The sequence below is a fragment of the Sinocyclocheilus anshuiensis genome, unplaced genomic scaffold (genome assembly GCF_001515605.1).
Source record: "Sinocyclocheilus anshuiensis isolate Anshui unplaced genomic scaffold, SAMN03320099.WGS_v1.1 scaffold222, whole genome shotgun sequence".
NCBI lineage: Eukaryota > Metazoa > Chordata > Actinopteri > Cypriniformes > Cyprinidae > Sinocyclocheilus > Sinocyclocheilus anshuiensis.
Genome location: NW_015542408.1, coordinates 1,185,250 through 1,199,917, shown reverse-complemented (window position 1 = coordinate 1,199,917; position 14,668 = coordinate 1,185,250). Strand labels below are relative to the sequence as shown.

General features: G+C 40.7%; 2 protein-coding genes across 2 annotated transcripts in view; both read right to left on the bottom strand.

Annotated features, from left to right (window-relative positions):
* LOC107693144 (disheveled-associated activator of morphogenesis 1-like) overlaps positions 1 to 14,668 on the bottom strand; it is a 67,873-nt gene that overhangs the window by 50,875 nt on the left and 2,330 nt on the right. The gene's annotated exons all lie outside the window — the stretch shown is intronic.
* LOC107693065 (RNA-directed DNA polymerase from mobile element jockey-like) lies at positions 1,650 to 2,681 on the bottom strand. Its single transcript, XM_016492311.1, has one exon. It carries the CDS (start codon positions 2,679 to 2,681, stop codon positions 1,650 to 1,652), a length of 1,032 nt encoding a protein of 343 aa, XP_016347797.1.

Here is a 14,668-nt window from a genome sequence, read left to right as displayed (position 1 = left end):
TCGTCTTGTCTGTCTCACCTCACTCTTCTTGTCAGTCAGCTCGACTCACTCTCCTCACTGGAGAAATGAAATCTGATCTGTGATGCGACTGTCGTTCGGCACGCTGCATTGAGCAGCCGCGTTCAGTTTTTAATTGTAGTGTCTGTTCTTTTACTGAACTAAATTATTTTTATTACTATAAAAAAATCAAAACGACGGTGGGGGTCGGTGCCGCGGTGGGAAAGTGACGTAACCGGTGTTGCGGCTTAACACCTACCGTCAACACCGTCTATCGCGGCAAGCCTAGTTACCATTTAAAATTTGAATCCCATTGTTAAATAGGCTATATGGGATTTTTTTCCCTCTAGCAATTAAAGACCAGGCAACGGTCAGTGTTAGCTTATTTAACTTTCACATTGCAATTTCATTAATACAGTGTACTGTATATGGCAGTATTTTTAATTTTGCACTGCATTGCGTTGTGTTTTAGGGTTAATGGAAAACTTATGAAAATTAACCATGGTACGTATTTCCGCAATGGAAAATTAATGGATAATGTCCTGGCAGAAAATTATCAGTACATTTTACTCATTTTTTTCAGTATGTTCTACAGTTGCACAAATATCTTTAAATGTAAAATGTACCTAATGCCTTGATGAATGAACCCATAAAACATTTTTAATTCTAGTAGTAGTAGTAGGCATCCGTCTGTCTCGGGAGACAATGGTAGCGCCCTGTCCGGTTTGTTCAGTCTTGTGGAGAGCAGCGTTTGATGTGGCTCAGCAGTCCGATTCTAGCCTGACAGTCTTTGCCACAGGTGTTACACACGAAATCGGACGACTGGTAGGAGGTTTGGTTCTGCTGCCTCTGTTTCCTCCATTGTCGTTTGTTCTCCAGCTGCAGGTTCCTCTTCTCCTCGCCCCTTTTGACTCCCTCACGAACGACATGACTCCAGTGTCCGCGGTTGATGGCTACCAGTTCCCAGCTGTTTGGGTCAATGTCAGTCAGCTTCATGTTGCGTTTGCAGACATCCTTGAAGTGCAGCATTGGGCGACCCGTTGGGTGGTGTCCCATGGCCAATTCACCGTACAGGAGGTCTTTGGGGATGCGTCCATCATACATACGGTGCACGTGCCCAAGCCATCGCAGTCGACGCTGACAGAGCATAAGACGCATGCTGAGGGAGCCTGCTCTCTCCAGCACTTCAGTGTTGGTGACCTTGTCCCGCCATGTGATGCTGAGGATCCGGCGAAGACAGCGAAGGTGGAAGCTCTCCAGGCGGTTCTCCTGTCTGGTGTATGTGGACCAGGACTCACTGCCGTACAGTACGGTACTGAGGACGCATGCCTGGTACACCTTGAGCTTAGTGTTCACTGTCAGCTGGTTGTTGCCCCACACTCTCTTGGTCAGCTTTGCCATGACAGCGGCAGACTTAGCGATGCGTTTGGAGATCTCGGCATCGAGTGAAAGGTCGCTGGTAACTGTTGAGCCCAGGTAGGTGAACTGGTCAGTAATCTCGAGCTTCTTGTTGTCGATGCAGATTGATGGTGGTGCGGTGACATCCTGGCCCATGACGTTGGTCTTTTTGATGCTAATAGTCAGACCGAACTCCCTGCAGGCATGAGCGAACCGGTCCATCAAACTTTGAAGATCTTTTTCAGTGTGCGAGGTCAGAGCGGCATCATCTGCGAACAGCATCTCCCTGATGAGCACTGTGTGGACCCTGGGGTCTTGGCCTTCAGGCGGGACATGTTAAACAGCTTCCCGTCGCTTCTGGTGTGCAGGTGAACACCTTCTTCCGAGTCCTTGAAGGCGAAGTTCAGCAGCAGCGAGAAGAAGATGCCGAACAATGTTGGCCCAAGGACACAGCCTTGTTTTACGTCGCTCTTGATGGTGAAGGGTTCAGATGATGCGCCATCGAAGTTGACAGTGCCCTTCATATCGTCGTGGAAGGAGGCGGTGATACTGAGCAACTGTGGGGGGCAGCCGATCTTCTTCAACAGCTGGAACAGGCCTCTTCTACTTACAAGGTCAAACGCCTTGGTAAGGTCTATGAAGGCAGTGTAAAGTGGCATTCGTTGCTCTCGACATTTCTCCTGGAGCTGACGCACTGAGAAAATCATGTCCACAGTGGATCTCTCTGTCCTGAACCCACACTGGGACTCTGGATAAATGCGGCCGGCGAGGACCTGCAGGCGAGCAAGGACCTCGCGTGCAAAGACTTTACCCATGGTGCTCAGAAGAGAGATGCCACGGTAATTATTACAATCGCTTCGGTCACCCTTGTTGTTATACAGCGTGACGATCTTGGCATCACGCATGTCCTGGGGGCCCTTACCTTCTCTCCAACACTGACACAGGAGTTCGTAAAGTGGCTCGAGCAAGGCTGGCTTTCCACACTTGATGATTTCAGGAGGTATTCCATCTTCACCTGGAGCTTTGCCACATGATAAGGCTTTGATGGCTTTGTTGAGTTCCTCCAGGGTGGGCACTGCATCCAACTCCTTTAGAACAGGCAGGTCCTCGATTGCGTCAAGTGCTTCCTGGGAGACAGAATTTTCTCTGAAGTACAGGTCGAGGTAGTGTTCAACCCATCTCGCAAGCTGCTTGTCCTTGGCTGTGATGGTCTCTCCTGTCTTGGATTTCAGGGGCGTGCTCTTCTTCACCGGTTTTCCTGTTGCTTGCTTGATGCCCTCGTACATGCTTCTGATATTGCCGTTGTCTGAGGCTTGTTGGATGTTGCCTGACAGCTGAAGCCAGTAGTTGTTTGCGCAGCGGCGTGCTGTTTTCTGGGACTTGCATCGTGCAGCCTTCAATGCTTGCAGATCCTCTGATCCATGATATTGCCGTTGTCTGAGGCTTGTTGGATGTTGCCTGACAGCTGAAGCCAGTAGTTGTTTGCGCAGCGGCGTGCTGTTTTCTGGGACTTGCATCGTGCAGCCTTCAATGCTTGCAGATTCCTCTGATCCATGATATTGCCGTTGTCTGAGGCTTGTTGGATGTTGCCTGACAGCTGAAGCCAGTAGTTGTTTGCGCAGCGGCGTGCTGTTTTCTGGGACTTGCATCGTGCAGCCTTCAATGCTTGCAGATTCCTCTGATCCATGATATTGCCGTTGTCTGAGGCTTGTTGGATGTTGCCTGACAGCTGAAGCCAGTAGTTGTTTGCGCAGCGGCATGCTGTTTTCTGGGACTTGCATCGTGCAGCCTTCAATGCTTGCAGATTCCTCTGACTTGGATCACGTTTGTACTCAGTCAGTGCGCTGCGTTTGACGTTGATGACAGGCTCCATTTCAGCGATGTTAGCCTCATACCAGTCGGCATTTTTGCTCTCCTTCTTGCCATAGGTCAGCATGGCCGCGCTGTAGATGGTACTGCGGACAAAGTTCCATCTGTCTTCAGCATTCTGTCCCTGAAAGTTAGTCAGGGTTTCTTCAAGTCTCGCGATGAAGTCGCTGTTCTTATCTGGGTAAGCAGTCTTACTGGTGTTAATGCAAGGCTGACCCTTTTGCTTGGAGTGGTAGATCTTTCTTGGTTTCAACTTTACTCTGGAGGCGATCAGTGAGTGATCGGTATCGCAGTCAGCACTGTGGAAGGCTCTGGTGTTGCAGACACTGTTCAGTGAGTCGCGCCTAGTGATGACCAGGTCCAGCTGATGCCAGTGTTTTGACCTGGGGTGTCTTCAGGATACTTTATGGCATGTCTTATTCTGGAAGAAGGTGTTGGTCACACATAAGTTGCGTAGACAGCAGAGTTCAAGGAGTCTCTGACCGTTGTCATTCATTTTGCCTACTCCATGATGACCTAAAACATTTGGCCATGCCTCTTGGTCAGCGCCCACTCTTGCATTAAAGTCACCCAGAATGTAGGCATGCTCTGACGATGGAAAATTGCTAATGGTTGCATCTAGTGCCTCGTAGAACTGGTCTTTTGTTTCTACTGTAGCCTGAAGTGTTGGAGCGTAAACGCAGATGATGTTGACTAGTCCCTCCTCTGTTGAAAGGCGCAACTTGAGGATTCTCTCTGTACCATCTGCTGGTGGTTCTATCATCTGTAACAGTGTATTCCTCACAGCAAAGCCTACCCCATGCTCTCTGGGTTCATCTGCACTTTTCCCTTGCCAAAAGAAGGTGTAGTGTTCCTCCTTTAGGAATCCATTATCTGGGAGTCGTGTCTCTTGCAAGGCTACAATATCAACGTTAAGTCTGTGCAGTTCACGATCAATGGCTGCAGACTTGCAAGCGTCGTCAATTTCTTGAAGATCGTCGGTCAGTCCGGGCCACATGGTCCGTACGTTCCAGCTTCCGATCCGGAGGGCTGGTGACTTGGTTTTCTTCTTTTGTTGCTTGCCTGGTGCTTGGTTGACGATCTGCTTGTTGAGTTATAGGACTCTAAGCTCCAGGCACCCTCTGAAGCAGGCAGACCATGGCGGGTCAGAACCTTACTGGCTGGTGGCTGCCCAGCTTGAGGCAGGCGATTTTTAATTCTAAGAGGACTAGGTATTGTAAATCATTAAGTGCTTTGCAGCTTTCCGGCCTATTCAAAGCAGGTAACACTACTATTTACATGTAGTAATGATAATAAGTCAAAGAAATGCAGTAACGTAATACTGGTCTTCAAATCATTGTTATGTGCTGGGAAAAACACATGAACTCTAAATGTTCGTGCTGCGCTGTCAGTTCAGTGGCTCTAGCGAACACGTCCTCCCCGCGCTGTCGAGTCGCAGAGCTGTGCCGATGACAGGTCACCATGGCGTGAGCTCTGTAACATCATGCTGTTTTATCCCACTTTCGGAATTGTACTTGACGACGGTAAAATGTTGTTTATATTACTAATAGCTTCAGACAACTTACGACTAAACGCCATTGCAATGCTGTAACTTAATACTGGTCTTCAAATCATTGTTATGTGCAGGGAAAAACACATGAACTCTAAATGTTCGTGCTGCGCTGTCAGTTCAGTGGCTCTAGCGAACACGTCCTCCCCGCGCTGTCGAGTCGCAGAGCTGTGCCGATGACAGGTCACCATGGCGTGAGCTCTGTAACATCATGCTGTTTTATCCCACTTTCGGAATTGTACTTGACGACGGTAAAATGTTGTTTATATTACTAATAGCTTCAGACAACTTACGACTAACCGCCATTGAAGAGTTTGTGAGACACGCGCCAAATTAAATGGAAGTGTTGAGACCGCTTCAGTTTCAAGTGAAATTAGCTCTCATCATCTACTGAAATCTTTACTTATTTCAGTTATGCATATGAATGAATTTCACTACGGTTGATCTTTTCGTTTCACTCGTGTATGTAAGGGGTTTTTCAGTTATGCATATGAATTTATTTCACTAAGGTTCATCAGTATTTTCACTAGTGTATGTAAGATTTTTCAGTTATGCATATGAATGTATTTCACTAAGGCTGATCAATGTTTTCACTAGTGTAAGAGGTTTTCAGTTATGCATATAAATGTATTTCACTAAGGTTGATCAGTGTTTTCACTAGTGTATGTAAGAGGTTTTCAGTAATGCATATGAATGAATTTCACTAAGGTTGATCAGTGTTTTCACTAGTATATGTAAGAGGTTTTCAGTAATGCGTATGAATGAATTTCACTAAGGTTGATCAATGTTTTTAATTTCACTAGTGTTTGTAAGAGGCTTTTCAATAGTTATGGCCTATACGGCCCCTCATAGTATTGAAGTAAACATGTGAACACGTATACACACACACGTCTAACCTCTGACCTACATCCAACAAAAACAGATCAGAACATTCAAAATGCACACACATAAATCAAAGAGGACAGTAACAAATTAGATTAATAAATCATCGACAGGCTGTTTATGTATAGCTGATTAAGTATGTAATTATTAGTAAGTATGTGGCACACCCACAGAAAAAATGCACACCAGTCTCATTCCATTCATAATACTTCCTCAGCTGAGGTCAGAACTTTACGGCTGTTTCACCTGACTCACTTAGCTAGGGGCCTGGGACGAAAAAAAGACAAAAGCACACACACCAGTTTATCTGAGGCCATAGAGTAAGTATGCATAAAGCTTATCGGCAGCGATCCATGTATCTTCACATGGCAACCCACACAACAAACTCTAACAGAGCTACGCTAGCAGAGACAAACATCCTCAAATGTCAATGTTAAAGTGACTTCACATTTTGATTTCTTTAAATCAAAGACAGCACGCTCACCTCTCAAAAAGGCATGTCAAGAGCACATCGTCGCGTGAAATCCAGACAGCCAGAGCTGTGTTGATCTCAGCCCTGAACTCTGCGGTGTGGGAAGCACGCAGACCGCAACGGCTCATACATCTCTCACCATCAAATCTGGTCCTGAAATAGCAGGCGAAACTCCCTCTACTCCACAAGATCAACACAAAAAAATGAGTCTTCTAAACAGCATGGCCTTGGGTTTAATTCTCCACTGGATTTACAGTAAAAGCAGTCTGAATATTTTAATATATGACTACAACTGTAAGCTTGAGCTCAGAATCTGAATAAGTGCACCATCCACACACACAGACAGACAGATGTTCCCGGTCTGACTGGGACCGCCCTCTTCCTGTATGCCACACCTCCTTTCTGCACTGTCCAATGGGAGGGCAATAAGAGAGACTGCATTGAGCTTGACTCCACCCACAATCACAGAGCTGACAAGTGTACAGTGACCAATAGATCTGAGATGTTAGAGTGAACAAAAACAAAGAGGAAAACAATAAAATGGATTACTGAACCAATCACTAGTCTAGTATTGTGCTTGCTAAGCAGTATTATTATTTTTGGCATTTGAAATACAGTTAAAATAAACCAAAACTTGTATATACATAATATAAAATATATATGTATATAACATATATATAAGTTTTGGTTTATTATATGTATAATATAAAATATTTAACAAAATAATTAATTTAATTAAATATTAGTTACACATGGACTAATAAAACTGACAAAAGCCCATTACAAAATGTCAAAAACTACAATTTTAAATAAAAACTGAAAATAAAAGCCAAATATTAATAAATGGCCTACTATAATAATAATATAATTTTATATTATATAATATTATATAAATATTACTAAGATAACACTTTTGCTAAGGCAACTAGCACTTTTACTGAACTATTAATGTGATAGACTAATAATACCTTAAATCTCACTTAGGATTTTCAACTAGTGGCCATAAAATGATCAAAAAACAAAAACAAAAACACCATAAGCATGAATATATTAAAGACTTGGACAACCATCCTAGCAACCACACAGCAACGTGCCAAAACAAATTCAGAACAACTTAGAAACCACATAGCAACACACATCGTGGTGGCAAGTTCTGTGCAAACAAGCACCACATATTTTCTTCAGAAAACATAAAAATGTAGTTTAAACTGTTTAAACCATTTATAAACATAATAAACTAGCTTACACTACAACAAAGTACAAATCCCCACAAATAAAGATGGTTTCTTTACTAGCTTTCTCTGCGTGCCTACAAATAAAGCTTGCTTTTGTTAAAGTGGGTGCAGGGAAGATAGTAAACAAGTTAAAGCAGATTTTGCAAGACTTGATTTGAAATGCTCATAATTCTGAATGCCTTCTGTCTATTAACAGTTTACAAACCTTTGGCTTAGAAACACAGCTGGAGAGGACGATTAAAAAGCCGAACAGCTGTCACAGAACATCTTTACTGCAGATATGTTAGTGATTATTTCCATTTTTTGGAAGTATTTCTGACCTTCTGTAGCAAAGCACTACCAAGCTCTCAGGCATTTTAGGCAAATAGGCCTTTTCAGGCAAATCAATAAATCAAACGTTTTTGGTACTGATTTCAAAAACACATTCAATTTGACAATATACGGCATCTGCAACAAATTTTATAATTTTTTTAGTTAAAATGGACTGATTAAAGTTTGAAAAATAAGCACTTCATACCAAAATGGATCTAGGCCTGGATGAGAATGCTGTCAATATTGGTTATAGACATTGAACAGCTATTGGTTAACATTCACCAGCTGAAAAAGAAAGTTGTTTCAGAGCCTGACCAAGTTATTAAATTTTGATTAAAGATTTCTTAATAGCGTGCACTGCTAAAATAATCCAAAATAAGACCAGGAACATGTGTGACTTATGTTGACTTAAACTGATGCTCACACAGAAGATGTCTGGTCACATAGTGTATCTTAACAAACACTGATTGATCATTCAGTTAACATCAGCCATATCACTGAGGTTGATAGGTTTGATTTAACTGATTAATCACTAGTTAACGTCACTCAATTGATCTCCATCATCCAATCATTTGTACTTTCACACAGACACACACAAAAACACGTACACAATGTCTGGTTGCATTCCTAGAGCACTCTGTTTCAGATATGAAATGCCATTATTTTCCCAGAATACTACTTGGAAGCAATAATGAAAGCATTGGTTTCCAAGAGAAGATCAAATTTCCTCTGTTTAGAGGACACGAACCAGAGTGCATCTGGCTCTTTACTCTTCTGTGCTGAGCACAGGTCACCGAGGTCAGGTTAGGGTCATCGTCAGGAAGTGTGGGCACTGCTAATGGTGATGTATGTCTGTCGACAGCAATTATTGATCATGAACTTTGCTCTTTGCATCAGTGAAGCAGACAAATACATTCACTTCACTGCATCAGCACAACAACCGCAACCATCTGAGGTCAGAGTCTATGCCAATTTTGTTAACATTAACGTTTTTTAATAGAACAATCTATTTGTAATATCTTAGTTCTATATTGGAACATCTCTATTTACTGACTACAACTGCATTTCCTGAAGAAAACAACAGCAACAAAAAATGCTCATTAATGCATTGGTAGAAATGCCACAGAGACACATCTCTTTTTCTATCAGCTGTTCATTAACACATAATGTGGTTTTTATGCCTATGCAGTGTAGATGACATTCTGTATGCAAAAAGATGTAAGAAAGATCAATTGCAATTCAGAATGGAATATTACTATGATATCATTGTAGTGTTACATTTTGATTAAAATATTCTAATAATGGGAATTTAAAATGTAAATAATAAATTAGGTGGTGCAAATTAATTTGAAGATTTGCATAACGCCGGCCAAATGTTCACGCAAAGAAAGAAGGCGTAACTTTTATTCTCGCTGTTGTATTGTTGTTGCCGCCGCCACCATGTCGTGAAGGCGCTGTGTGTTTCGTTGTGGAAGCGAAACTACTTTGTTTGGCCTTCCAAAAGAGGACGATATCCGCTTCGTCATGCCTAGAGCTGATCTGTGCTGGTTGCTGAGGAAATACATCAACTTAGTGCTGTGGATCGCAGGATCGGCTTTCACCATGGACGAAGCGGAGTCCAGACCGGGGTCATCACATGTGGTTGCCGCAAGCCTGCCCGCCTCCGCTCACTCAAGCCAGCCTCCGCTCACTCTAACCCACCGGCCGTTCCTCACTCTAGGCCGCCGGCCGTCACAAAATAATGTTATTTTTAGCAACATCATATGACCCCTTTAAATGTTTTTTAAACACAAATTTTGTGCATTTAAATGTACAACAAAAAAGCTGATAATGATGAAACATTATGAGCTTATTATTTAAAAAAAGCAAAACATTTTTTACAATTACAAAAGTTTACATGCTTACCATGCAAGCACTGTAATTTAACTATATTTATTTTACTGTCATATCAGCATTAAATGCTATTATTCATTGCAAAATAAAAAATAAATTAAAATAACAAAATAATTTGCTGACCTTTTGCACTTACACATCACATCACCAGCCTTTCATTACCCCTCAACATGCCTGAACTCCCGCACCTTGACAAGGGGAAACTATTTCAATGTTTTCACTTTCTTTCTTCCATCAATGCAGTGCAAAATGCAAAGCATTTGATCAGATTTAAACATACAAACTTGATCTGATTCTTCAAGCGTAAGGTGTGTCTTGAGTAAACTTTTTTGAAGGAGAAAACATACAGCCGTCTCCTCTCTGAGGGAATTGTCACACCCTTAGACTGTCAGGTATAGAGATGGTGTGGGAAATGGGTGTGTGCCTGATGACAGGATGTGCATCACGACCCATGGGCCTATGGGAAAGTGTTTATAGCATGACCACACATTAGAGGGTTATTCCACCACCCACCACTGACCTTGCCCCAGATTATCCCAGAACAACCTCCCTGCTCCTTTCAAAATACTGTAACAAAGTGAAGAAATATCACCGTTCCCTTTGGCCGAAAACCTCTTATGATGGAATGGATAAAAGCCTGAATAAATCAGAATTGGAAAAGTATAAAGGTTACAAAAGGCCAGAAGAAATCACTCATCTCATTTACACAAGAGTCATATCAACACACCCACTCATTACACAGCAAAAAAAACACTTTTGTGGCCATAAAAGAAGGGATATCCTGTTTCCTCAAAATAGAAACATGCACAAAGTCACTGTCTAAACAGACAAAGTCAAATTCTAATAGAAAAACGTGCCAGAAAGATCTTGAAAACGCAGCAGCCAGTCCAAACCGGTGAAAGTGTCCTGTCCTCTTTATATGATGCAATCCAAATCAGTCAGAGCTTTACATTCAAATAAATCCCACCTTTTTTCCTACAAGTCACAGGTCTAATGTTTTATGGACAATGTAGTCAATGTTTTGGTTCATGAATGAAGGAAACATTTTTTTTTTTTTTTTACTTTAGGTGTGTCACACACACAGGCGGATGAATTCAAGGTGTGACAACTCAGAACCTCGCCCTTTAGAAACAACCTGTGATTTATTTAAACATATAGCTGTATATGTCAGCCAGTGTTGACAAGCGCCATTTAACCATCAAGTCTGACAACTAGTGGTAGCTAACATGGAAATAATTAAGTTAGAGACATGACCCAGCATTCCCTAACCCTACCGCAACTATTATCGGCCTCATTAAATACGGCAGAAAGTGAATAAATACGTTTGTTTTTTCAAAAACAGTTCTGGCAAGAATTGCGGCACAAACAGTCTTGCTTTTGTCCGTAGTCGAGGGGATGAAGCTGGGAGCTCTGTGGCCTTTCTTCCACGCCGCAGGACAAATGTAGTCAGTTTTCCCCACCATTATTGCGCTAATGTGCGTCCCGAAGGGCTTCTAGTCATTGCCAAACCCGAAGAAGCATACTGGTTCACCCTGGTAACAAAAAGGGCAATAAAATTCCCCCCGAGAATCACACTGCCACTGGCTACTGTTTGGAAAGACCCTACCGCATGTGCCGGCACCAACCCAGAGCCAATTAGAGACCTTCAGACTTGATTGCATTTTCAGCCTCAGCGGTCTTGTTGAGGACTTGCATTTCCACTTAAGCTAAACCCACATTTGCACACATTTCATGGCCCACTGAAATGTTTAGTTAATGCTGGCAGGTCGCAGGCATTCCCTTCTGCAAAGCTATCTAGCGCCCTCAGTTCTCGAATACAATGACCTCCAAAACATCTTTGTTTTAATCCCCAAGCTTATTTATTGTCGGTCTGTCTTCCTGGTGCAAGTGGAGTTCAAGGCTACACCGTTTCTGCTGTTTCAGTAAACTACTTGAGCCTCTGATGTGGAATCAAAGGACAATGGCTGTTGGCCGCCACCTTCTCCATCTGGTGAATCCATTACTTAAAACCCACTTCGTAACTACGTCACGCTTCCCCATGTGTCACTGAGGCTAAAGAACAGGGGTTTTCTAACTGGAGAAAAATAGTGCAGAAAAAATAAAATAAAATAAAATAAAATAATAAAATGAAATAAAATAAAAATTACAATTAATTAAATTAAATTAAATTAAATTAAATTAAATATCTCAGCTGCCCTAACAATGGATCAAAAAAGTGAAAAGAAATGGAAAAAAAGAAAGAGAATTAAATTAAATTAAATTAAATTAAATTAAATTAAATTAAAATGTATTGGCTGTCCTAACAATGGATCAAAAAAGTGAAAGGGAATGGGGGAAAAAAAAAAAAAGAGGATAAAAATATTTTTAAAACCTCACTTACTTTTAGCTGCTCCCACAGAACATAAAATAAAACCTCTCAGCTGCCCTAACAATCAAAAAAGAAAGTCAGAAAGTTTGAAAACCCCTGGCTTAGGATAATAACTCAGTATTAAATGACTACTTCTTTTTTACAAAAGCAAAATGAATGGTTTCATGGTTGAATTGTATAAAATATGACTATGAATACTACATGCCCTGAAAACTTATATGTTCTACACCTGTCCTGTGTAAATATTAGATTGGCCCTTGCCATTTTTGCCTAATTTGGAAATGGCTTTGGATTTTGTTTATCTAAACTGGCACCATTCCATCCTCCGTCAAGCTCAAAGTCTATACTGTATCTGGGAATACTTATACAGCAAGGAACCTTCATGAATACCAGTCAAACTGCACTGTCAAAGGCATACATTTAGTTGATCTCCATTAAGGAATGTTAGCTCTTGCATCAGTTGTAGATTGCAACAGGATGCCATGGGCTGTGGCAATGCTTGATACTACCGGAACCTGTAAAAAGGACGGATTGGTTCAATGGTATGTGTGTCCCCTGCCCATCCTGAGACTGAGCACTCTACCAATGCTTGTTGTGGAGCACTGGGGTGCCAAGCAAGACTGTAACATGAATAACATGAGATCAGAGCATTGTCTGAGTTTTATCCAGGAGAGAATGGCAAATTTAAACAGCTACACTGGGCTTTTGTTCCACTACACTGGGCATAGCTGGGATAGGCCTCCCAGAACACCTCCTTTATCCGAGTCACACAAACCCTGAGGCACATCCACACACACACACACACACACACACACACACACACAGTCGACTACTTCTGCAGGCTTGTGCAGTGCAGTACAAGTCAAACACCACCTGACGAAGAAGAGGCTGGCACCAGCGCTAAACGACAATCAAGACACCACTGATAAAACAGATCGAAAGGAAAACAAACAGAGGGTGTCTTTACAATGACAATATATAAAGTTTGCTCATAATGAAACTGAAATGAGTGAAATGAAAATACGGGTCATATTTATCCACTAAATCAAAAGAAAATATTTATTGTATTAGCATTTATTTTATGACTATTAAGCCCATTTTCTTATAAATAAATAAATAAACACAAACATTGTAATTGTAATGTATAAATTCTAATATAGAATATTATAAAAAACATCATGGATAATATTAAATTCTAATATGAAATAAATAAAAATGTATTTAAATTAATTAGAATATTATCATTGCATTATGCAGTATATATCACCAATGTTTATTTATTTATTTATTTGTTTTAATGCTATATCAGCAACAATGGCTATATTCATGGCAACATTAACAGTATAATTTCAATGCATCATTAACAATAATATAACATTTGCTTACGAAACAATCACTAGGCCTATACAAAAACATACAAGTAACAACAATAATATTAAAATCATATAGAATCTTTCAATATAATCAATGATAAAAATTCTAAAATTCAGGAGAGACTCACCAATGATTATATTAGATTTCATTTAATATATCATTGGTGATTTATACAGTATAATGCAATGATAATATTCTAATATAATATTTTATAGTATATTGTTTTTATAATAAAGTATTATATCATACTATAGTATAATATTTCCTCCCTCCACTATTATATTAGTATACCCAAAAAGTAATAAACAAAATTAGAATATTGTAGCTCTATTGTATTGTATAAATTGTAATTTGAATTATGTTATTAAAAGCCATCATGGATTTACAGGTCATGGATATTATTATATTAAATTATATTATCTTACTTCAAATTTTTATTCTATTATAGTAATGAGAAAGAGATTTTTTGCATTCATGTAATTAAATTTGGGGGGAAATTGTGCTTAATTGAAAATATGAAAATATCACAATGCAAACATTTGTTTAAAAAAAAAAAACAGATCTATCTTTTAAAGTTACCTAGTGTAAATGTGGCAAACAGAGAATATCAAACTGAAAAAAAAAACAATAAAAGGTGTACAGCATAGCACTTTAGACAAACTAGAGACTTCACAGAGCTTTAAAGACATCTCTGTTGCCATGGATACAACAGAGGGGTTGTCATGGGCTTGAGGGTTTTGGGTGTTGTCTTCAAACTTGAAACAAGATTACGATTTCTCTATCTTATCAAAGCAACATGAGCATGTGATAATCAGACCAGAATATCCAAACCGACTCGTCCTTCTCTTACTTTCAATTCTGTATGCACAGCAAAACTAAAACAGCTCCAAACCCCACAAAAGCAAACGTATATTATGCATCTTTCTATTTACAACATATTTCATCATACATTATGCGCTCGGGAGACACAGAAACTACACATAAACACCACTTAAAACCTAAAAAAAAAACACTTAACCAAATTAGCTCAGAGGCAGAGCCCATGGGAGGGTGGAGTCTTGCGTCTGGTATCGGTTGCACTCTGAAAGAAGTCCCGGTATCAAGTCTTGGCGCTACTTTGGCATTCTCTAGCACTGAGATACTGCAAATGTGTCAATGTGACCCCACCTCGGTAATTAAAGACATCTCCCACACGTCTAATGTCAGCATCTCTACCAGCCTCCCCAATTAGGCAAAACAAACTCTCGTTGCTGTGCATGACACACACACACACACACACACACACACACCCTTCACATAAACCCTCTCCCAAAAAAAAA

Coding starts and splice junctions, on each gene's coding strand:
- LOC107693065 (XM_016492311.1), bottom strand. CDS start 2,681: ATGTACGAGGGCATCAAGCAAGCAACAGGAAAACCGGTGAAGAAGAGC.